The sequence below is a fragment of the Coregonus clupeaformis genome, chromosome 29 (assembly GCF_020615455.1).
Source record: "Coregonus clupeaformis isolate EN_2021a chromosome 29, ASM2061545v1, whole genome shotgun sequence".
NCBI classification, from domain to species: Eukaryota; Metazoa; Chordata; class Actinopteri; order Salmoniformes; family Salmonidae; genus Coregonus; species Coregonus clupeaformis.
Genome location: NC_059220.1, coordinates 16,732,323 through 16,758,119, shown reverse-complemented (window position 1 = coordinate 16,758,119; position 25,797 = coordinate 16,732,323). Strand labels below are relative to the sequence as shown.

Sequence of the window (25,797 nt, the reverse complement as noted above, 5' to 3'; positions counted from 1 at the left end):
CCTGAGACGGAGCCCAATTGGAACCCACTAATGCTGCTGACAGCAATGGGCCTGGTTTTCTGTACATGCTACATGCTGCATGCTGCACCACACTCAAGCTCATTCATAAATACATAGCCCGGCATTTGTCAAAACAAGCCCAATTATCATTTATCAGTGTGTAATAAATCATGGCCTGAGATCCTAACAACACTGAGATGAGACGACCCGCCATTATGTACTGCCCCTACTTCTTTTGGAACTGTTTGAAAAGGCAGATGTGATTTGGTTATTTTATTAAATTGTTGCCACAGGCAACATAATATTTTTGTGCTGGAAAATTGTGGAAGGGCAGGGGTGGAGGGATGGAGGATCGATGGAGCTAAGCAGGAGGCTAGCCAGAGGAGTGGAGAAATGGAGGGATGAGGGGTTGGACAGCAATTAACTTTTTCTGTGAGCGTCGGGTTGGCTCCTGTGCTCCCCGTCTGAGAAATAAGGGCAGTTTGTCACTATTAGAACTCATTTTCAGCCAAAACATTCCACCACCTCCATGTTCTTGAGTTCCATGTGACAGGTAAATAAAATATACACCTCCACACCAACACATCCTGTATCTACTATAGTTGATGGGAGGTCACTGCACAGGCATTGATGGTGCCATTCATTTTTTGAGATGCAATGATGTCACAATGCGTTGGAGGGTTATGGGCCTAAAAAGACATGTTGCTGAGATGAAAATAATAAATTACTAATGTCTACATATTGGTTTGTTTTCATATCAGATCATGTAAACAATGGACGAATAATGACGTGTGATGTTCAGTAAAACTTCAATTAAACACAGTCTCAAATAGTCGCCTGTCCCTTTTAATAGCCAAGCATCGGCACACATTTCAGAAAATAAACGCCTGTTTCAAATAAATGCTGGGTCTAAATGAGTTGTTTACGAGTGAACTTCAGTGAGTACCATAAAGATTGCGTAAAATAACAAAAAGGAGAGCAACATCATTGCCATGGATGAAACAGCATGGATCTCACGCAACAAGATCTCATGGTCTCACTTCAGAATTTAACGTTTGTCCAGGGGGGCACAAACTTATATGGGTGAAGTGAAAGTCGGTAAGGGTTAAGATTGTTAAAACAGAAAAAACTAGACGCTAAGCATAACAAAACTTGACGGTTAAGTTGCCCCTAGTGGACGGTATTGAATGCATCTCCCAATGTCCTGGGGACCTGGACAAACGTGGAATACTGAAGTCTATCTGGTGTGATCCTTGCAAATATGGGGGATACAAGGTACAAAGAGTGAGAGAATAGTGCTGAAGCACGAATTTGGGGTGTATGATTGGCAGCGTAGTCTTTGCAAGTCTGATCTGGCTCAAATAGAAGCCTGTCTTTAATAAGTGTTGGTTGTGTTCAGTGATTGAAGCAAATAAACGCCCGGGATATTAATAGAAGTTTTACGGTAGCTATCTTATTCAGATGTCACAGCTCACTTAAACCCCATGGCCCTGTTGTAAAGGAGTTTTAATGGTCTGTTCCCAGTGGGTTAGAGAGAAACCCTAGCCAGGGCCATTCAGGTGTGCTGCAATAAAGTGCTTTTCACTTTCTGAAGACTTCCTGTCTCCAGTGGCATTCTCTGTTTCCTCCCCCACAGTCAGACAACAGGCTTTCTATTGGCCCAGCAACTCTGTATCACAACGGCCCAGTCCCCCAGGTATTGCTGTACCTAGACGCAGATAAGATAGCTCTTATTATTGGAGAAGAGAGGCTATCTGGATATTAACAGCAGTTGACACCCTCTTGTTGAGAAACAAGCCCTAATTGTTTGCCATTCATCAAGCTTTTTATCATTGTGGATGACTGTCTGTGTATTCAAAGTTTGGACACCACCCTGTTGCTAATGATTGCCACCAGCTGCGGTGATGGGCTAAAACAGTTATTGACTCCAGCTATTGCTTTTCAGCGCTGGAGCTTCCAACTGCTAACAGGCTCCTGCTACACTATATATACAAAAGTATGTGGACACCCCTTCAAATTAGTGGATTCGGCTATTTCAGCCACACCTGTTGCACACAGCCATGCAATCTCCATTGACAAACATTGGCAGTAGAACGGCCTTACTGAAGAGCTCAGTGACTTTCAACGTGGCACCGTCATAGGATGCCACCTTTCCAACAAGTCAGTTTGTCACATTTCTGCCCTGCTAGAGATGCCCTGGTCAACTGTAAGTGCTGTTATTGTGAAGTGGAAACGTCTAGGAGCAACAACGGCTCAGCTGTGAAGTGGTAGGCCACACAAGCTCACAGAACGGGACCGGCGAGTGCTGAAGCGCGTAGCACGTAAAAATCGTCTGTCCTCGGTTGCAAAATTCACTACCGTGGTCCAAACTGCCTCGGGAAGCAACATCCACACAATAACTGTTCGTCGGGAGCTTCATGAAATGGGTTTTCATGGCCGAGCAGCCTAAGATCACAAGATCACAAGCCTAAGATCACCATGCGCAATGCCAAGCGTTGGCTGGAGCTCGCCACCATTGGACTCTGGAGCAGTGGAAACGTGTTCTCTGGAGTGATAAATCACGCTTCACCATCTGGCAGTCCGACGGATGAATCTGGGTTTGGCGGATGCCAGGAGAACGCTACCTGCCAGAATGCATAGTGCCAACTGTAAAATTTGGTGGAGGAGGAATAATGGTCTGGGGCTGTTTTTCACAGTTCGGGCTAGACCCCTTAGTTCCAGTGAAGGGAAATCTTAACGCTACAGCATACAATGACATTCTAGACGATTCTGTACTTCCACTTTGTGGCAACAGTTTGGGGAAGGCCCTTTCCTGTTTCAGCATGACAATGCCCCCGTGCACAAAGCTATGTCCATACAGAAATGGTTTGTCGAGATCGGTGTGGAAGAACTTGACTGGCCTGCACAGAGCCCTGACCTCAACCCCATCGAACACCTTTGGGATGATTTGGAACACCGACTGCAAGCCAGACCTGATCGCCCAACATCAGTGCCCGACCTCACTAATGCTCTTCTGGCTGAATGGAAGCATGTCCCCGCAGCAATGTTCCAACATCTAGTAGAAAGCCTTCCCAGAAGAGTGGAGGCTGTTATAGCAGCAAAAGGGGGACCCAACTCCATATTAATGCCCATGATTTTCGACAATCAGGTGTCCACATACTGTTGGTCATGTAGTGTATCTGTGCCCTTGGCCTGCTTGCTTCACTCTGCCCCCACTCTGCACTGGTGGACATACACACACACACACACCCACACACACAAAGGATAGATGTTGCATCATTAGTTTTTGTTGTTGTTGTCTGTTACATTAATTAGCCATGCAGGATAATACCAACCCTATTAAAGTGTTTCAGTGGCTAGATACATGGATGTTATTAGACCTAACAGTAGGCTTACTAGTGATAACATGGTGTAAATACTCATTTTGATTCAGGTGCTCTCTCGGCTGAGAAGAGAGTTATCCTGCTGCAGAATTGATTCAATAAACTACTAATTATCGATGATTGAAGTACAGTGGCACATTCATACTAAGTCGATTCAATTAACGAAAATGGACAGTCCAGGGAAGTTTTAAAAAATACACCAAGGTGAACACACAGTTATGTACAGCACATTTTCTTTGCTGGTTACTGCTGATATCTATTTATTTGCTGGTTACTGCTGATATCTTCTTCTGCCTCCCAAAGTAACAGTATTTCCGTTGAGATTAGACAGCCTGGCAGGCTGGGGAGGATGCGTGCCATGGCATTTTCGATTCTTTGACGTTTAGAGGCAATTTGTCAGACACGCACAAACGTGGATTTTCTAAATTAGCGACCAGCTCACTCAAGTTAAATAACAGCATCAACATTTTGATTTAGCGTGGGAAATGTCTAAATAAATTGATTGACATAGCCTTTATATTATTGAAATTATACAAACATATTAAATATATCGCATTATGAGTTCTAAGGCATTGAGGCTAATAAATAGTGTTGTACAGTGTGTAATATGCAGCTATTTTTATGTTATCTTAATTTCTTTCGAATTTTGAAATCAGACGCATTTTATTACATTTCAAATTCACAAGGCCTATCTTACATTTTATGCTCAGTATTTTCTAAATATGCATTCCTTTATCGGGACATTTGTTTATTAAGCATTATCTTCTTAACTCTCTTCCGGGGTTGTGTGGAGTCGTTAACGAAGTGGCTATTCCTAATTTGACCAGATTTGTCTCGAAAGTGTGGGCTAAATCTAGTTGTCGAGTTCTATAAACCGCTGAGTTTACATTTTCTAGCTCTTTAACCGTTTTTTTTCTTCCTCGGAGTGAGCAGCAGAAACCTTGGACATCAAAGTACACCCAAGCTAATCTTGTGTAATCTGCGTTAACACTGTTTATCGTGTGAACTTTTGTGGTAATTAGGAGAAACTAAGATTTTCCTGAGATGTATTTTCAAACTAAATTTCATTGCCCATGAATTCAATTCCTGTAGTAGCAAAGTGCACAATATATGTATTCATTCAACGCAACCCTAAAGTGTTGCTATATAAAAAAAATAAAAAAAATAACGAATAATAATATGGCTAATAATAATAATAATAATAATGGTTTATTATTTTCATTGGAATGTTGTGTATTTAACAAAGTACTGAAATCAATACATTCCCTCTCTCCTTTAACATTTCCCTCCTCAACATGTTCCTCAAGGGGAGAGGACATGTAAACTATAAATCCGATTGGGCATATCCACCTGAAAGTGACACCGACTCACCCTCTTCCTATTAGTTTTTTCTCTCCCTCTCTCCTTCTCCTTGTTCGGATACACCATTACTATGTTTTGAAAAATAAGGCGAAGTTTGTACTGCCATTCGAGAAGATAATGGTTACTGATTCCATTCTTTCAGTCATTATCTTCAAGTGGGCTAAGATGAATAGTCGTCGCGTTAGCTACTCCGAGCAGGGTGCTTCTGGTTCACTGCTGTGTGACTTTAGCCACGCTGTTTACTCTTCAGCCTGACAGTCCTGAGCAGAGATGGCTCCTTGCTTGGCTTGGTTATGGTGTTTGAAACCTCACTAGAATACACAAAGGAAAGAGAAGCCTAGCTCGCAACAGGTCCCCAGAGCCCACATATTTACCCTAAAATCAATTTTTATTGATTATACCATCAATGGCCCCCTAATACATGCATAAGGAGGTCTATACCTGTGAATAAATAGATGTTGAGAGTCTTTAAGGGTCACCTATATATAGGGTCATATATTGCTGTGGACGCTGAGACCAGATATGCCTGTATTGACCATCGTTTTGGACATTTTGGTTATGTAGACCTAATAATGTCGTGAATGTTTCATAATTTGTTTCATAAAACGTCTAGCATAGTGGTTGAGGACTGTGGAACAAAAATAAATCGATATGCTTTACAAATTAATGACATATCATCAATCACGGGGAGGTGTATGTCATTGATATGTAGGCTATTTTATTTTCCCGATCCTTGCAAAATATGAAAGCAAGCACCTGAATTTCAAATCCACTAGGCTATAGCAATAAGTATTAACTTTAAAGGGTAAATATACACAAAAAAATAGCAAGTAAATAATTTTCTAGGGATTTTCAAAATGTTGTAAGCTTTTCGATATACCGTCACTAAATGCATCAATATAGTGTATGCCAATTCAAAATGTTATAATGAATACGTGTCTAGGGAGGGAGGACGGAGAAGGAGAAAGCTGCTCAGTGCATTCCAAGTTAACACATAATTTTCTCTTCCAGAAGGGGTCGCCATGATGTTGTAGCACAGTGCCCAGGCGTCCGCTTGTAGCCTACTCCGTAAACATGGAGGGGGAGGGGAGGGGGGAATCTCTCTTGCTGCTTGTCCCTGTTCTCTGCCCTCCATCCTCTTTCGCTCTCTCCTTCTCTCTTCATCCCCTCTCTCTCTCCACTGCCCCCTCTCTCTCCTTCCTCCAGCAGCGCCTTTCCTTTCATTGCCAGAGCCCTTCTGTTATTTACAGTTCTCGTGAAATGTCTCACTTTGCTGCCCTAAGCTCCCCACAAGATATCTAACGTTTTTTTTGTTCAAATAAGTGTAAGAATTATACATAAAGGCAAGTTAGGGACGACGAATTATAAACATTTGTGTGCCTGTTAGTTCCGCCGAATGAGGCAAGATTTATTTGCTGAATATTGAAGTCCTCGAGCTACAAACCGTGATTATTTCAGTGGAAAACTGGTCAAATGTTGACAACCTTTAAGCCCATGTAACACTCAGCATTGGGGAAGGCAACCTAATGAGGAAATATCAGATCGGCCGGCCCTAGGCTGGCTTAATTAAATGTTAACTTATTCAAATATAAAGGCTTGAGCTGCACATCGCGGCTTAACTAAACTCCCAGCTTTTTTCCTTTATTGCGCTTTATTTATTCTCCACTCACACGTGCAAATCCCCTTCTATTTCCCCAACGCACCGACTAGAATGACCATTGCACTGCATGACCATTGCACTGCAGCTTTCTATTTCCAATTCTGCCCCCTTTAGCTATGTGATTTAACTAATTAGAAAAAATTACTTCATTAAGTTTTAGAGGAGAAGGGGGGAGCTAAATCTGTCACTCATTTTTAAGAAGACAAGCACCACTGGAGTGTAAAGAAATCGGCTCTAATTCAAAAAAGCGACCAAGCGCAAAAAGTCCTCAACATTAGCCTGCTAGTTATTAATGTGATTTCCCCCTGAAACAGAAAACCCCATCGTTAGTTTTCTCTCCTTTTCCACAACATAATTTTTATGCATGTTACCACTCACCCATAGATTATGAATGGCCTTTTAAGTATTTACTATTTAGTGTTGTGTTGTCTCTCTTGTTGTGATGTGTATTTGGTCCTATATATATATATATATATATATATATATATATATATATATATATATTTTTTTTTTTATCCCAGCCCCGTCCCCACAGGAGGCCTTTTGGTAGGCCCTCATTGTAAATAAGAATTTGTTCTTAACTGACTTGCCTAGTTAAATAAATAATAATAAATAAAATAAATAAAATAAAATAGGCTGTGTGTAGTCAGTGGGATGCAGGTTGGAGTATTGTGGCAGTGGTGAAGACCTGACTGTGTGATGCATCTCACTAGTCCATAGTCATTTAGCTATCTCATTTTATAATCATGCTTCTGAATTTCAATGCACGATTGGTGATTTTTATTTATTTATTGTAGCCTATAATGGTATGATTTTCTAAAGAAAAACTAGGACTATTATTAACAAAACTATTATTAGGCACATCATTATCAATAGGTATTATGATATAAATGTTAATGTCATTATTATTTTAATGATATTAGTAGTATTATTACTGTGTGGCCTACATTGTTGGATTTAAGTGTATTCTTACTTCAAATAAAAATGGCCTTCTGTAAATGTGTGGGGGGTTTTCTTTTTCTTGCTGCGGGCACTGTTAGAATAAAAAAAACGCTTTTATTCGAATACAGTAGTTGTGTGAAAATATCATAAATGATAAATAGGTTGTACGGAGCTATCTTCAGCAGATGCGTTCATCAAGCGTAAATGGGAGGTAGGAGAATTAGGAGAAAGAGTTAGCAACATTCCTGCAGGGGATACGTTGTTGACAATTAAAACACACACACACACAGGAGAGATACACTCACTGTATGCATATGCTGATAAACTACTATGCTGAGTATTTGAACACATCCCTTTCTTCCTTCATATCCAAACACAGTGCTCAATAAGGGTATATTGAAGTCAAGGTAAACATACACTTCACTATACGCTGTAAACAACATTTATGAGAAGGTCTCCGAAAGATTGTTTTTCAACCGAATGAAAATTATTTTATATTCAGTTGGAAACTGTTTAGTAGCCTATTAGAAACGCATTCAAGACCAACGGTAACTGAAACCGTATATATCAATTTTTTTGTCAACATATTGATAAATCAAATATTTTTGCATCCCCATGAACCAACAGGAAAGCCGATTAAAATATCTCCACCAAGTCTAGTCAAGTCACAGCAAAGCAATCAAACAATATCTCCAACGCTCCCTCCGTCAAAGTGAGGTTTGTTTCCAATCCTCCACCAACTCCGTCCCTATTCCCAATTTAAATGAAATTACGTTGAACCAACGTGGAATGGACGTTGAATTGACGTCTGTTCCCAGTGGAAAGCCTCCCTTGGCCTCCACAATCCTTTTCCGTGTGCTATAATAAACCATTTTCCCCGTCCTTTATTGATCAGTCAGTCCGAGCTAATGTAATTATCCTCATCAATAGGGGACTGCAGGGAGAATCATTATGCGGTTGACAATGATAAATGATCACCGAAATGCGGCCTTTTCTCCAGCGGACCCCTGCCTCTGACCCGTTCACATACACAACGTAGTCATAGAAACACCTTTTTGCAAAAAGAGAGAACTGCTGAAATGTTAAAAAAGGAGGTCAGCATTCAAATAAAACAAAAACACACAGAGAGATAGAAACCCACCCTAAATAAAAACTGTTCCCAAAGCAAGCCATTTTTGTGAGGCCAGCTGCAAAGCGAGGACGTGTGAAGCCCAACCACTCACGCGCACCCACTTACAATGCAGCGATTCGAAAGAAGAAAGCTACAAACTTAGAGCAATGTAGGTTTAACTTGACACACAATCGTGAATAAAATACCGTTTTATTTGCAGAAAACCATCTTAGTAGCAATGGCATTTTGTAGCCTATTTCTTGAGACACTCCAAAGCGCCCAAATCCTGAGCCAGTGTTGCAGATCGAATAACCTACTTTGCCAGGTGCTCTATAAGAAGATAAGATATGATCATAAGGTTAGGGCTTTATTAACATGTTGCCTGTGTACCCACAACCAGCAACGGCGTCGTGTTCTGCAGGGTATTGTACACATTTAATATCGTTGTCTGAGACTGGGGAGAGGATACGAAAACGGTCTGGGAAAGGCCGGGTGGTTTTGTGTTGTGCAGAGAGAGCAGTGCAGGGGGACTATTCCTTATTTTATTCCTGCAGCAGTAACCGAACTAGCTTTGACAGGGAGGAGATGAAGGGGCGGTGTTGTTTAGCTCGGCTGGATCATCCATCATTCCTGTCACACCGAATCGGCAAAGGGAAGCAGCAGAGGCAATCTACCTTCTGTCTCCTCGAAAAGGGAGAAAGGGGGAAAAATGAGAAATACTATTAATATTACCCCCCCCCTGCCCCGCCACCACCATCCACAATAATCAAGGCGTTTTCTCTCTTTTAGATCAGATAATCTCCACACAAAACGGAGGGCTTCTTCCTTCCGTATTATCCACATAATAGGATGACAAAAAAAAAGCTGTGTTTTTGTATCTTAATTTGACGCAGTTTTAAAACATTGAATATTTTGCATATTTACTTGATTATTTTTGATTTGGTTTATGTTTCAATATAGGCCTACATATTTTAATTCCTGTAATATTGAAATACGCATGCAACTAGTCTATTACCAACGCAATCTTCAATTTGTAAATCATTTCTTATTTTCACCTTTTCAACTCTGAAAGTCTTGGAGGCTGCACACTTGATTGAATAAAATAAATATACCAAACTATTTGATAACAAGAGCCTGATAATATCGCTTATCAAAATAATTGTATAGGAATGCTGAATTATTAGAAATTAAATAAATTAGGCTACTATCAGACGAAGATTATTCAGCAATTGGAAAACGTATAAAAAAATCTCGAATATCACAAGGCAATTTGTGTTTTTGCATCATGATCACGACTATAAGGCATTTCGAAGGTAGTAAGTTGCAATAAAAGTAAACATAATATTTTTCCCCCTTTCCACCAGCCCTATGCTTGTTCTGGCTCAACAACCCAATGCCCTCCCTAGACGTCACTCACCTACAGGCTACAGACAGGGCTGAGCGGTGGAGTTAAAACGGGAAAGCCCTGTAGCTCTAACAGTTCTGTACAGTAGACCATTTGAAGAACAAAACAAGTGTTTGGTGTAGTGACCTTCCTAATACAGAATTTCCTATAGAATAATAAAAAAACGATGTATTATTATTATTATTATCAACTGCTTTTGCTGTGTGGAAGAAAAATGTAACACAATCCACTACGTTTTACAATAGCATTATGGACAGGCGTGTAAAAATAAGCCCAGCCATTGCAACACGGTTGGAGTTAAATCCCTTATCTGAAGGGCAGAAACATTTCATCCTGCAAGACAGAGAGATAGTCATTTCTGGTTTAAGGCTATGACTTCTATGGCCGCGAGCAAATACTGGCAAAGAGATATCAAAAGATTGTCAGTGAACCCGTGGGCGAGTCGGATTACGCCGTCAGGGGTCGCTGTAAAGCGGCGGAAATATCCACTTGCAGCACATGTAGGCTACTGAAGCTATGTTGTCAGTTGGAAACGGCTGTAGCACAAGGGAAGGGACAAATGCATATTCTATTGTATGAAGCCAATGGCAAAACTGAGGTTATTTTAAATTTGTTGAACTAAAGGCTATCGAAATCGATTATCTGTTCAAACTCAACCGAAATGGGAAGGCATGCAAATCAAAGGCTTTGCACCTCCATTTCCACTGATATAATAATGAAAAACAAAAACTCATGCCATATTTGTGTTTCTGACAGAGCAAACCATTGCAAATGTAATTAAAACACAGATTTAAAATTAATTTCAAATGATTCATTTCTTTGGTTGCAACAGGTCGCCAGGTTGCGTTTTCTTTCTTAATTTCACTAAAGTGGCACCACTCCTTTGGGGGATTTTACAACTATAAACCTTGACGGGTAAGGTAACCTAAGGGTGCAGAAATGCACTGTCTTTGAATGTACAATTGAGCTTTGTAGTATTACCCTAATATTGATATAGCTATTTAGCCAAACTTTGCTAACCATTTTCTGTCAGAACCATGACCATGATAACTTTGTAATAATAATAATAATATACAACCTATAATAAAATATAAACCCATTACTATGTAGGCCTAATTGCCAGTACTCTTAGTTATGTTCGTAACACACAGCACACAAAAATCTAACAAAAATCAAAAATGAAATATTTATTACAGCATTTGTGACTGAACACCTTTTAAACATTACGTCACAGTCCTCATACAAGTATTTAATAATGTATTTTTGACAAAGCTTAAGGGAGATGGCATTTTATCATCTAGTGAGGAACACGTGCTGAAAAAGGAAGGAATTCATGGACATACAATATCAATGCCACAGCAGATCTGAAACTAGCAAAAACATTCTTTTTCAATTGAGGTAAACACATAGAATATCTAACATGAAACAATTAATAGACTGAACTCTGTACGAAGTTTGTTGCAATATTCTCTTAGCTTTTTCCCAAAGCTTTGAGTTCATAATTTAAGTTCTTTTTTTTGTCTTTTTGTATTTTTTATGTTTTTTGGTGCATCAACCATCAATTGTTTCTCCCAGTGCCAAAGAATCCACCATTGAGTCAGTATTGTCCATATGGCAAGTACGTTTATCCAGAGGCAAAGAAGCAGAGTAGGATGCTGCTTTTCCACTATTAAGCTTCCTTCAATAGGCTCTGTCAATGAGAGTCCAATATACAAAAAAATAAAATAAAATAAAAATGTATAAAACCAACACATTCCAGTGCTTGGGCAATTCAAACTAAGAACTTTTTTAATATACCTACAGGGCAACATTCATTCATGAACCAAAAAAAGAGGGGCATGAAACATTTTCAAACTGAATCTTCTGGAGAGATCAGGTGTCATTTAGCAGCCTTTTCCCATCATGCCCTGTTCTTTATGGGGGACAGGGCCTGTTCTGCCTGTTGCTCTGGTTGGGAGCGAATGGGAGTCCATTTTTGAGATGTTCCATCTTTTCTTTTTTATAGTGCTGCTGCTGTTGCGCCACCGAGACAGTTTCTTCTCCAGGAAGGAGCACACACAGTGTGAGAGAAAGGGTTAACCTTATATTCTACAACTAGCTCAGGGAACATAAATCGAGTGATCAATGAAAAATGCACAAGTTTTAACTTCGTTTCTATAATTGTTATACTACAGTAGTTATAACTCTTGGAGTCTTTTCTTCTCTTTTTTTCTCTCAATTTTCCAGAGTGATTTCGTTTCAAAATTAGTTGAACGTGTCACTGGAGAGAGTGTGTACTGTGTTTGTATGTGTGTGTCTTGAGTGTGTGTGCATTTCCGTGTTTGAAAGTGTCCGTTGTCAAAACATCTTCTGTTGATCTTTAACAAAAGCCCAAGACTTTACAAAGTGTTTATGTCAGCTTGGTCCTTCGTTTGGATGAAAGTAACAAAATTGACAAGTAAAAAACAAAAAAATAAGAAAAAATCATCACAGCTCATCAGGAATTCCGTTTTTAATGTCTAATTCTGGTCAAAAGGGTCTGCGCTTTTATTCGGAATTTCTTTCTCAAAATAGCTTTGTTGTAGGGTTGTTGTTGTTGATGTTTTCTTCCCTTAGTAGCTGCTGTTGTTGTTGTTGATGGTGATGTTGACGTCGTTGTGGTAGTAAAGTTCCCTTATACGATTGGGCGTGGATGTCCAGGCCTTGTCCTCCAGCGCTGGGGTCAATGGGGCTCAATGGGGGCGCTATGTGCAGACATGGTGATTCCTGGGTGAGAGGAGGGTCTTCCGTGCATCAGCATGACTGGGTGGTGGGGATGGTGGGGGTGATGAGGGTGGTGGGGGCCGGGCAGGTAGGGGTGGAGGGGGGGTCCGTGTCGAAGCTGGGTGGGGTGAGGAGGGGTGTCATCTGATGAGGAGGGGTGTAACTTTGCGGGGCCATGCTCATGCCCATAGGACCACTCTGAGGTACGTACTCCCCTGGCATGCCTTGAAGCCCTGAGATGAGAGAGAGATAGGGTTAGAAACAAGCACTCGTTTGAATGGAAAAGTATAAAATTTTTTTACTACTATATTCCATTACCGTGACTTTGACATAAAACAATAAATGAATTTATACTTTGTGTAAAGTGAGCTCATTTTGTGGTGTAAAAATGAAGTCAAATAACATACTAACTACATTTAGGATTATACATGCCCCAAAAGTCCAAAGCTACTTCCGAAATGTTGTTTCTAGGAGCAAAACATTTTAGGCGATTGAGAATCCGTTACAATGCCAATAGAATCATGGTCAGTTCTCAGGTTGGAAAGTGATCTCCAACCATCCAGACACTGTCATCCTGGAGGATGTGAAGCTAGCAGCCTTATTGATGTTAGCAGCACTAATACTTTTACAGGCAGAACAGTCAATTCCCCCACTGAATGTAGTGACAACCTGAATAGAGGCGTTTTCTCAGGGGACGCCCTACTGTGAACATATTTGATTTAAAACCCCTTAAAGAAGTTATTAAATAATTTAGAGCCCAGTTAACTATAACAACACGCCTGTCTAAGAATAGCGTTCAACCTTTGCGTTTTCCCCTCCAATAAGAGGCACTTCTAACCAAAACAAAGTGCTGCTCTTGGAAGAGGGGGAGCGTAGGTTTAAGAGTGTAATGACAACAACAGCTAAAGCACAGAGACAGCAAGAAACAGAGGCAACATAGAGATAAAAGGAGGGAGAGAGAGAGATGTAGAGAGCAAGAGAGGGAGGGAGAAAAAGGAGGTAGGGAGGAGAGGGAGGAATATGCTGATGCGATACCCCTTGGTATGGAGAGTAGGGCCCTGTTTTGAAGTGTGTGGAAACCCCAGCATGTTGGCATCCCCTCACTCTGTACCTGGGTGGTGAAGACAGAAGCATGCTCAGTGTTGCCTCTGTTTGGGTATTCAGGGGTGTGTTTGTTGTCAACAGACCAGTGGGAAGGTAGTGGTGGTGGGGGGGCCCTGTGGCCTGGGACTGGAGTATGGGAACAGGCCTGGTCCAGAGGCCTGGACCCTGGAGAGAAGCAGGGGAGAGCAGGCGTGGGTCTGGGTCTGTGGTGGAGCCAGTGGGGCCTGGACCGGCCTGCTTTGTAATGTGAACCCCTGGTGGATTAACTCTGCTGGGGAGGGAAGGGTGGGGGAGTGTGGTCGCCGCAAGGTCACCAGGCATGCTCACTCACCACATTCCTCCACCTTAGTACACTGCAATTAAGAAATGACACAGGAGGGCCCAGCAAGGTGAGGAGGAAGCGAGGGTGAAAAAAGGACAGCATAGGCCAAGATTAATGACCAATCTCATTGGCTGAAAGCAAGGTGCCATTTTCTAATACTCACTACCCTCCTACTATCCACGTCAGTTTATTGGAAATTCACATGTTTGTCGCAGCGCTCTCTTAAAACCTCACTACGGGGTCATAAAATAAGTAATTCAATTTGGGCGTGCTGGGTTGGGCTGGGCAGGACTGGGGTGTATGGCGAGAGCTGTGCGAAGGGTGCCCTCACCTCCATATAACCTGGAGCGGCTCCTGTTAAAGGCCCAACAGATGTTTTGACACTGTAAGATGGTAATATCCAGTCTTGTAAACTGCAGTCATTCTGTTAAGTAGATCTGTAGGCCCCCCTTTATTAACAGGAGTGGTAAAACCATCTGAAGACAATAATGGTGACTAGGCTCTCTCTCTCTCTCTCTCTCTCTCTCTCTCTCTCTCTCTCTCTCTCTCTCTCTCTCTCTCTCTCTCTCTCTCTCTCTCTCTCTCTCTCTCTCTCTCTCTCTCTCTCTCTCTCTCTCTCTCTCTCTCTCTCTCTCTCTCTCTCTCTCTCTCTCTCTCTCTTCCCATTCTGTTCAGTTTTGTTCTATTCTGGCAGAGCAGGCCTGCTCAATGGCTGGTAATAATTAAGTACCAAATATACCATATTGTTTGGCGGCGTAATCAAACCAGAAGAGGATAATATTCCTCAGTATTAAGCTATTAATGTAATTGGTCATGAAGCATAAAATATGTTATGTAATTGAATAGTCTCAAAATTATATAGCCTATATTAAGAATTAGCCAAGCTGAGCAAATGTTGTCTCTGTGTCTGTTTTAGGGAACATTGCTTCCTGAAGTTTTTTTTAATCCCTGATGCCATTAACAAAGACAGGAGGGGATGAGATGAGAGAGGGAGGGAGGAAAAAGAGGAGAGAAATGGGCTCTGCCAATAGAACGGCTGTGGTGACCCTTCAGAAATTCCAGGCTCCATTTACATATAAAGCATTCTTTTAATCAAGGTAAGTGTTATTATATTGTGCCTCATTGGGCAAAGGAGTTTGGCTGTTAAATAAAATATATTCTGCCCCGCCGCCGTTGGGATGCGATATGTCTTGATTTTTCAAATGTCAGCGCTCTAGCACTAGCGGGAGGTGGAATGGCCAGGCTTAATCAGACAGTGTGTGTGTGTTGTGTGTGTCTGTGTGTGTGAGAGAGAGAGTCTCGGGTCCTTACATTTATCTCTGTGTCTCTCTTTCCTCTGTCTCTGTGTATCTCATGTCGGGGCTAGTCAATGCCCCCTCCAGTAAAAAATAATCAAAACACACGTGTTCCCTCCCCTCGCCCCCATACTTGCCACCCACACCCCCCAGTGAAGGATCGGCCATGTCACCCACGGCTCGTATATCTCGCCCGAGGACCGTAATGTACTGCGGCGCTCCCGTCTTTGCATATAAGATAATTTGGGCATCAATCGTTCCCGAGACAGATTTATGTCACTCAGAGGACAGTTTCACTTCTCCTTCTTTATCGCTTCACTGGAGCCTGCTTAATTTCTCCCCGTCAGACCCTGCCTCCGGAGATGTTATTTTTTCCCTAAATGTCCAACATTTGCATTGGCTGTCGGAGATGGGGAGATCGATGGCCCTGTTGGGATAAATTAATGTGTGGCGTCAGTACATGCCATGCTAGCAAGGCCATGGTTGTTGGTTGTGACGGTTGTTTTTCTGTTGTCTGGGCTGGCGCCACAAGTCCCCCCCCCTCTCTCCCAGGGACCGACAGGAGAAAGCTTCACGGCATGGCGGCAACTCCCACTATTCCCAGTCCTTCTATTCATCTTTTGGTAGCTAGCTAACCCCCCTTTCTTACCCCCCTTTCACCCCTTAAAGCACCATGCTACACCAACCACACTCACTGGTTGTCAAGGGGGTTGCTGTGGGGGAGGTTGTTGTAAAATTAGGGTGGGGATGGAAAGGGGATTGTGGGGGAGTAAGGGGGTTTGTGGGTTAAAACCACAAGCCCAGAGGTTTGAGAAATAAAGCCAAGGAAATAGAGCACAGTTGTACTTACTTCCCCCTTTTTCTTTGCGTTTTGCTTTACAAGATGGAGGTTACATGTAGTGCCATTGCCCATCCATGCCCATATTCATCCCCATTCCACTCATAGGCCCTAGAAGAGGAGAAACACGTCAGAGAAAAGGTCAGCAGAAGGTCAAAGGTCAAATCACAGTCAGGTCAGAGCAGATAGACACCCTGGTAGGTAGAAGGAAGGATTGGTTAAGTCTGAAGAGAAAACAACAGAGAGGATGTGGGAAGAGAAGGTACAGTAGTGAAGTGTCTAAAACTGTTAGTCCCCACAAATCTCCCCATTCGTTACAAAGATTTGTGTGTCATTTTATATCTAAGTGAGATGGGTGAAAAGAGAGACAAGCAAGGCAGGCAAATAGTGATACCTAAGGGAGTTGGAGAGAGGAGGGTGGAATTGAGTGAGTTAACTTTATTAAGGTGCAGTGATATCATCAGTAGTTTTGTGACATTGGTTAGTATTGGGTTGATGATGCTGCCATGTACAGCACAGTAGTCAGTGCTGGGGTGACATTTCTAGGGCTAGAGGGGTTGGTGTGTGTTGCTGTCAGTAGTCATACAGCAACAGGGGGTGCATTGGTGACTGTACACATACACAGAACAGTGACTGGTATACAGTATGCAGGACAGGAGGAGGAGTAGGAGGAGGGGGGGCTTACCAGCTGGCCGGATCCCCATGTGTTGCTGGCCGTCCAGTACAAAGCTGCCCATGGGCTGGCCCTCCGGACTGTACGCTGCTCCTTGACTCACTGAAGGATCAAGAAGAAAACCTGATTGTAGTCAAAACATGGACACGAAGGGGGGGAGAAGACACACCACACAATCAGCTTATTGTCCCAGCTCTGGCCCAAACATGCTGCAACACATTATGTCCACCATGACTGATGCATGACATGCAAACACATGCAGTATGAGTATACACACACAACCTCGCACACACACACACACTTTAACATTAGACCACAGAAGAGATAATGCATTTTTCTCTAATTGAGAAAAGAAAGCATGCAGTTTGACGAGATCCGGACGTTCTGTCAAGACCATCACCAGCCATTCCCCAAGCAACAGTGATGTTAGTTCATGGACAGAAACACGTTATGGGACATCATTGGCACAAATATCACTATTTATCCCCCTGCAATTGTCATTGTCTACCCCTGCAAATTCCAATTACTTAAAATCTCCAGATAACAGCGAAGGTGAAACGACTGATTATGATCATTATTTAGAAATAAGATTGATATTAAAATATTTATGTTAACATCATAATACTGTCCACAGTAGTAATCAAATTAGGCCATAGTGTAATATTATTAGCCCTATTCAGTAAGAGCATTGTGGAGTCTGTACCAAACAGCATATTCCTGGGCTAAACAGCCTAATCCGGGGTAATCTGTCAATCCTGAAGATTTGGGGAAGTTTTTAGTCATGCTGTCTTCGGAGAGATTGCTGATTGCCACACTCTAAACACACGCTCTCTGTCTCTCTCTTCTCTACTCTCTCAAATATTCCCAATAAACCACAGTAATTGTACTGAGATTCGGAAAGGCACGTCTCATTTCAATAATTGGTTAACTTCATTTGCACAATCTCCTCACCAATTTGTGTGGCTCTCTAGACTTGGAGCAAGCTAATCAACAAAAAGCTTTTCTCCCTCAAAGACAAATTATGTGGTGTTTTTCCTTAGTAATGTTACAGTCGATATGGCCCAGGGTGGCTACATAAATTCCTGTCCGGATTATTTGCTAGATTCTAGAGTGGCATGTTTACGACTTAATCTTTCAGTGCTTTTTGTATTCTGACCATGGTAGATATGGAAAATCAATGCCTGATCAATTTACAATATGAACCCTTCCTTAATCCTTTTCAGAGGAATGGAAATCTCTCCCTACGTAGGGCGTCCAGCCAGAAATCATATTAAACTCATTCTAATCCGTTAGGTAGTTTTTCATGACCAGAATGAATTAATCGCCCACAATTACTAAATTGAAATTATGACGTTCAATACCATCGCATATAGGACCCTTGATATTTCAAATCTGGGCTAAGTGAATACCGAGCAGCAACAGCCAGAGGACTGACACTTGAGGGAATTGAGTGAGTTAAAAAACACAAAGTAGATACCAAAATGCTCCAAGCATTCCTGGAGCTTCTCTTGTGCCCAATTATCAATTCACAGAGAGAGAACGTGTTTCTAAAGCACCTCTCAGGGTTAGATTAGGATATCGGCAATTACAGGCAATTAGCTAACAGATAGCGCCACCACCACACACTTCCCATTGAGAAAATAAGAAGATAGGGTGTGGTGTGTCTGTGTGTATGGTGGAAGTAGGGGGGTGCTGGGGGATTCTCCCTTAAAAATGCAGGCTAGTAGGCATGATGTGTATGCCAGTAGATGAATTGGAAGAGTGGGTGTTTCTGGAAAGAGTGGAAAAGATATGTAGAGTAGACTTTCTTTACCTGCTCGATTTGACTGGTCAATCATGGGCTGTACTATTCTTCTCCTGGCATTAATGAACCTGGGAGAGAGGAGAGAAGAAAATAGAAAAAATACTTTAAATCACACAGCATTCACCAACAGGAGAATTCATCAGAAACCGCAACACAATAACACAGTTTTGCATGACTTAGTAGCAACATTAGCCACCGGCTCTTAGAGAGCCAATCAAAACAGACACAGCAACAACAAAAGGGTGATTGTGAGCAGACTTGGAAACCCGACAAGGTTTTCTTTTAATGCTCCTTATGATCTATTTCCCTTGTTTAATAAAGCTTTTGATTACATTTGGTTGCTATGGAGAACAGGGCAACATTCCACAGGCATTAAGTGTGTGCTGTGGTGAAGCAGCCATGCCACTGAGAAACTAGACCACTCAGTAGGCTATGTCACATCTCTCACACACACACATGCACTCACGCACACACATTAACACACACACACCCTATAAACATGTTATTCCTAGCGTGTTATCACTCATTAGAAATTCAAAATAATATAAGTTCGCAAAGGGCAACATACAAATGGTTCCTTTCATTTGTCCACACCCAACTCTCTCTCTCTCTCTCTCTCTCTCGCGCTCTCTCACTTGCACTCCCCCCCTTTCATTGTAGGGAGTTCTTCTCCCCGTCCAGCTGTCTATAAATGAGGACCAGGCATGGCCACTCGGCGCTTTCACAAGGTATTGTTATGTCAGCAAGCCCATCAATTAGGCTGTGTGAAGTTTTATCACCGCCACAGCCACGATAAGTGCAGTTCCACAAAGCCTTCCCTGTGCGGCCCTCCCCGATCCTCCTCTCTGCTCCCGCCGCTTTCCACTGTAAAGACCATGGGGTCATCTGAAGGTGACTGCCAGCCAGAGGCAACCTCTTAAAGTCCCAAATGGGACGCAGTGACCCAGGGCTGTGTCAAAGACAAGCTGGCTACACTACCCCGGACTGGGCCGGCATTACCAATACTGGCCATCTCCATCTAGTATCTCTCTCTCTCTCTCTCTGACACTCTATCTCTCTCTCTCTCTCTCTCTCTCTCTCTCTCTCTCTCTCTCTCTCTCTCTCTCTCTCTCTCTCTCTCTCTCTCTCTCTCTCTCTCTCTCTCATACTAAGAAGTCAGAGAGGAGTGAGATTCCAGCATGGAGCCCCTTTTGATAGAAGAAAAAAGATTGAAATGTAACTTTTTTGGAAGGTGGAGAAGGCAACGCTACAGTACTGGTCATTAGATGAAAAAAAGAGAAGGTTCTGGAACCAATTTGAGTTCCTAATCCCCCGTGAACCCCTGACACCTGCCCTTACCTTCACCTATTAACATAAACACCCGTAATCTGCCTGCTCAAAGTGACATGGTTAAATGGACAAAATGCACGGTTGGGAAAAGAGATGGAAGCGCGCTTATTTGCAAAGGTGCACCCAGAGTGCAGGTAGGGTATAGGGTGTACCGCTGGCCCCAGAGAGAGGAATGACAGTTAGACTACCATGTACATGGGAAATAAGAGGGGAAAAGCTAGGTACACCATATCAATGTTGATTTGGGAATGTGAATATATTAGGATGTTTAGATTTGTTTGTTCTTTTTTTTTTTTAATATATATATATTTTTTAGGGGGTAGATCAGCTTTAATATTGCAGATAGATTGTAACTTCCATCAATGTAATTGTCTGCATCACTTCCAATCCCCCATATATATTATTTTGCTAATAAATATATACATATACAGTGCCTTGCAAAAGTATTCATCCCCGTTGGCGTTTTTCCTATTTTGTTGCATTACAACCTGTAATTTAAATGGATTTTAATTTGGATTTCATGTAATGGACATACACAAAATAGTCAAAATTGTTGAAGTGAAATGAAAAAAATAACTTGTTTCACAAATTCGAAAAAAAATTATAATGGAAAAGTGGTGCGTGCATATGTATTCACCCCCTTTGCTATGAGCCCCTAAATTAGATCTGGTGCAACCAATTACCTTCAGAAGACATAATTTGTTAAATAAAGTCCACGTGTGTGCAATCTAGGTGTCACATGATCTGTCACATGATCTCAGTATATATACACCTGTTCTGAAAGGCCCAAGAGTCTGCCACACCACTAAGCAAGGGGCACCACCAAGCAAGCGGCACCATAAAGACCAAGGAGCTCTCCAAACAGGTCAGGAACAAAGTTGTGGAGAAGTACAGATCAGGCTTGGGTTATAAAAAAATATCCTAAACTTTGAACATCCCACGGAGCACCATTAAATCCATTATTAAAAAATTGAAAGAATATGGCACCACAACAAACCTGCCAAGAGAGGGCTGCCCACCAAAACTCATGGACCAGGCAAGGAGGGCATTAATCAGAGAGGCAACAAAGATACCAAAGATAACCCTAAAGGAGCTGCAAAGCTCCACAGCAGAGATAGGAGTATCTGTCCATAGGACCACTTTAAGCCGTACACTCCATAGAGCTGGGCTTTACAGAAGAGTGTCCAGAAAAAAGCCATTGCTTAAAGAAAAAAATAAGCTAACACGTTTGGTGTTCGCCAAATGGCAAGTGGGAGACTCCCCAAACATATGGAAGAAGGTACTCTGTTCAGATGAGACAAAAATTGAGCTTTTTGGCCATCAAGGAAAATGCTATGTCTGGTACAAACTTAACACCTCTCATCACCCCGAGAACACCATCCCCACAGTGAAAAATGATGGTGGCAGCATCATGCTGTGGGAATGTTTTTCATCGGCAAGGACTGGGAAACTGAATTGAAGGAATGATGGATGGCGCTAAATACAGGGAGATTTTGAGGGAAACCTGTTTCAGTCTTCCAGAGATTTGAGACTGGGACAAGGGTTCACCTTCCAGCAGGACAATGACCCTAAACATACTGCTAAAGCAACAGTCGAGTGGTTTAAGGGGAAACATTTAAATATCTTGGAATGGCCTAGTCAAAGCCCAGACCTCAATCCAATTGAGAATCTGTGGTATGCCATAAAGATTGCTGTACACCAGCGGAACCCATCCAACTTGAAGGAGCTGGAGCAGTTTTACCTTGAAGAATGGCCAAAAATCCCAGTGGTTAGATGTGCCAAGCTTATAGAGACATACCCCAAGAGACTTGCAGCTGTAATTGATGCAAAAGGTGGCTCTACAAATTGACTACGGTGGGGGGTGGGGGGGGGGGGGTGAATAGTTATGCACGCTCAAGTATTCTGTCTTATTTCTTGTTTGCTTCACAAATAAAATATATTTTGCATCTTCAAAGTGTTCAAATCGAACCCACAATTGCTGATGCTTCAGATACTCAACTAGTCTCAAGAAGGCTGTAAGGGTTCGATTACAGGCTCAAAATGACAAAGAACTTTCTTCTGAAACTCGTCAGTCTATTTTTGTTCTGAGAAATGAAGGCTATTCCAAGCAAGCAATTGCCAAGAAACTGAAGATCTCGTACAACGCTGTGTTTTATTGCTTCTTTAATCAGCACAACAGTTTTCAGCTGTGCTAACATAATTGCAAAAGGGTTTTCTAATGATCAATTAGCCTTTTAAAATGATAAACTTGGATTAGCAAACACAACGTGCCATTGGAACACAGGACTGAAGGTTGCTGATAATGGGCCTCTGTACGCCTATGTAGATATTCCATTAAAAACCAGCCATTTCCAGCTTCAAGAGCCATTTACAACATTAACAATGTCTACACTGTATTTCTGATCAATTTGATGTTATTTTAATGGACAAAGAAATTGATTTTCTTTTGAAAACAAGGGAATATCTATGTGACCCCAAACTTTTGAACGGTAGTGTACATACATACATAAATACATATACACATACATACAAATACATATATTTTCCTTTATTACTTTCCAATGCCACCACCCCTCCCCTAATTGGAGAAAACTAGTGAACAACAACGCTTAGGCCTCTACTTCCAGCTTATATATACTGTATACATTTTATGGACACAGTCAATTTTACAATAGTTCTATTTTGTTTGTTTTTACTTCCTCTACCCTCAACCTCTCCGATCATTTTCATGATGTCCATCCGGATTGCTTCTATATGCCATATCAAACGGTGCTCTTTCACAAAAGTTCTTAACCTATAACCTATATACTTATTATAGACACAGTATGTTTTACATTAGTTCTCTTGTTGTTATTAGTCCCAACCTTCAGCTCCATTTAACCCCTCCCGGTCTATCTCTTAACACCCTGATTAACTCTTTAGTATTATCCCAGTTTACCTATTTGCTTATGGTCTTGCCTACACCTAGCGAACAGTTTTTGAAATTATATGAGAAAAAAATATTCCATTTTATTTGGAATGGCAAGCCAAACAAAATTCAACGGGCCTATTTGTGATGAGGTGGTGTTGAAGGAGTCAGGCGCAGGAGGGTAAATCACAGAATAACAGGCTTTAATCCGCAAAATGCAGGTTTGCAGAAATGAATCAAACACACTCCAGGCACAAAACAGGCGCACTGGAAAATACAAGGCACACGGGAAAATACTCCTGTCGATACAAAATACACGAGCTCCACCGAGCTTCACTAACCTCCACAATAAACAATCACCCACACATACAAGGAAGCAGAGGGAACACTTATACAATGACTAATGAGGGAATAAGGACCAGGTGTGTGTGATTGAAGACAAGACAAATGGAGTGATGATAAATGGATCGGCAGTAGCTAGTAAGCCGGTGACGCCGAACGCCGAAACCTGCTCGAACAAGGAGGGGAGGCAGCCTCGGCGGAAGTCGTGACACTATTTATATAATGAGTATGAATTCGGAGGACAGAAATTATTAAATATTAAAGCATTAGACCTATCACTAAAAGCTTCAGTCATACAAAAAAAAATCCGAACTGGTTCTCTAGCAAATTAGTAAGATTGTCTCACCCAATGTTCAAGAATGGCCTTTTTCCCTTTATTCAGATTACAACCTCTCACTTTAAGTTATTTGAAAAGGAAATAATCTCCCAAATATCACTATTTCTAAAACAAGCCATAGAAAGTTGGTTGCAATTTCAATTTAATCCTTCAGAAACGACAGAACAAATATTGCAACAAATATTGTGGTTAAACTCAAATATACTAATTGATAAAAAAATCACAATTTTAATAAAGGTATAATCTTCGTAAATTATATTATCGGTAGGACTGGTGGAGTTATGTCGCACATGCAGCTATCAAAAACATATGGAAATGTATACCAGTTTCATATAAGGACCAAAGGATTGACAGCCGTCCCATATAGATTGCAAAATAGTTGGGAAGAGATTTTTGACTTACCGATCCCATGGCATAGAGTTTATGAAGTGATACGCAAAACGACACCGGATTCAAAACTTATAATGTTTCTATTTAAATTATTATTTAAAATTCTTGCTACCAATAGAATGTTATTTATATGGGGATACAATCTTCCCAACTCTGCAGATTTTGCTGCGAAGAGACAGAATCATTAGATAATTTGTTTTGGTACTGTCCATTAATAGCTTGTTTTTGGACACAGGTCCAGGAATGGCTAAAGGATTGCAATTTTACCTGGCGCTAACCCTGCAGATAGCACTACTGGGTGATCTGAAAAGTCATAATCAATCAATCAATAATATAATAATACTTTTAGCAAAAATGTTTCTTTTCAATTTACGATCTGTAGAAACAATGAGAATAGAAAGGCTCAGAACTTTTCTAAAACATCACAGTACAGTTGAAATATATATGGCAAATAGAAATCCAAAACAAATGATCTAATGATTCTGTCTCTTTGCAGTAAAATCTGCAGAGCTGGGAAGATTGTATCCCCCATATAAATAACATTCTATTGGTAGCAAGAATTTTGTATAATAATTTAATTTGAAAAATTCTAAGTTTTGAATCTGGTGTCGTTTTGCATAAACCATTTGCCATGGAATCGGTACGTCAAAAATCTCTTTCCAACTATTTTGCAATCTATATGGGACGGCCGTAAATCCTTTGGTCCTTAAATACTTTTTTATTTATCAATATTTTCTTTAAACAATTATGGTCTTTAATGCAGGGCCGACAGACAAGTTCCTTACTTTTTCTCCCTTCCACTTTCCTCTTCCATTTTTGCGGTAATGCTGCAATTATTTGGTTGTAATTTTGGGTAGAGCAGACATTTCCATATGTTTTTGTTAACTGCATAACTCCACCAGTCATACAGTACCTATGATATCATTTACGAAGATTATACCTTTAAAAAAAAAAATACCTTTATTAAAATTGTGATTTTTTTATCAATTAGTATATTTGAGTTTAACCACAATATTTGTTGCATTATTTGTTCTGTCGTTTCTGGAGGAATAAATTGAAATTGCAACCAAATTTCTATGGCTTGTTTTAGAAATAGTGATATTTGGGAGATGATTTCCTTTTCAAATAACTGAAAGTGAGAGGTTGTAATCTGAATAGAGGGAAAAAGGCCATTCTTGAACATGGGGTGAGATAATCTTACTAATTTACTAGAGAACCAGTTCAGATTTAAGTATAACTTTTGTATGACTGAAGCTTTTAGTGATAGGTCTAATGCTTTAATATTAATATTAATATTTAATCATTTCTGCCCTCCGAATGCATATTCATTATATAAATAGGCTCATTTAATTTTATCTGGCTTGCCGTTCCAAATAAAATGGAATATGTTTTTTTCATATAATTAAAAAAACTGTTCGCTAGGCGTAGGCAAGACCATAAGCAAATAGGTGAACTGGGATAATACTAAAGAGTTAATCAGGGTGATTTTTCCACAAATAGACAGGTATTTACCTTTCCATGGTAGCAAGATCTTATCTATTTTTGCTAACTTTCTATTAAAATGTATTGGAGTGAGATCATTTATGTCTTTTGGGATATGTATACCGAGTATATCCACATCACCATCAGACCATTTTATTGGTAAACTACACGGTAAAGTAAAAATTGTATTTTTTAGTGATCCAATACGTAATATAGTACATTTATCATAATTTGGTTGTAATCCAGAGAGGTTAGAAAATGTATCTAGATCTTCTATGAGGCTGTGGAGGGATTCAAGTTGTGGATTTTAAATAAAACATGAATCATCAGCGTAAAATGACACCTTTGTTTTTAAGCCCTGGATTTCT

The 25,797-nt window shown here is 40.9% G+C and overlaps 1 protein-coding gene across 4 annotated transcripts in view; it reads right to left on the bottom strand.

The window, feature by feature from the left end:
- Nucleotides 1-16,189: 16,189 nt before the first annotated feature.
- The window catches only part of LOC121544764 (homeobox protein Meis2), a 103,633-nt gene continuing 94,025 nt past the window's right edge, over nt 16,190-25,797 (bottom strand). For 3 of the 4 annotated variants that reach the window (XM_041854895.2, XM_041854893.1, XM_041854894.2), the window contains exons 10-12: nt 18,651-18,709; nt 16,850-16,960; nt 16,190-16,275 (exon numbers count right to left, since the gene is read on the bottom strand). In XM_041854895.2, the coding sequence (XP_041710829.1) occupies nt 16,217-16,275; nt 16,850-16,960; nt 18,651-18,709 (229 nt within the window). In that variant the 3' untranslated portion in view covers nt 16,190-16,216. The remainder of the gene's footprint in view (nt 16,276-16,849; nt 16,961-18,650; nt 18,710-25,797) is intronic. The other variant, XM_041854896.1, reaches the window with a different exon arrangement.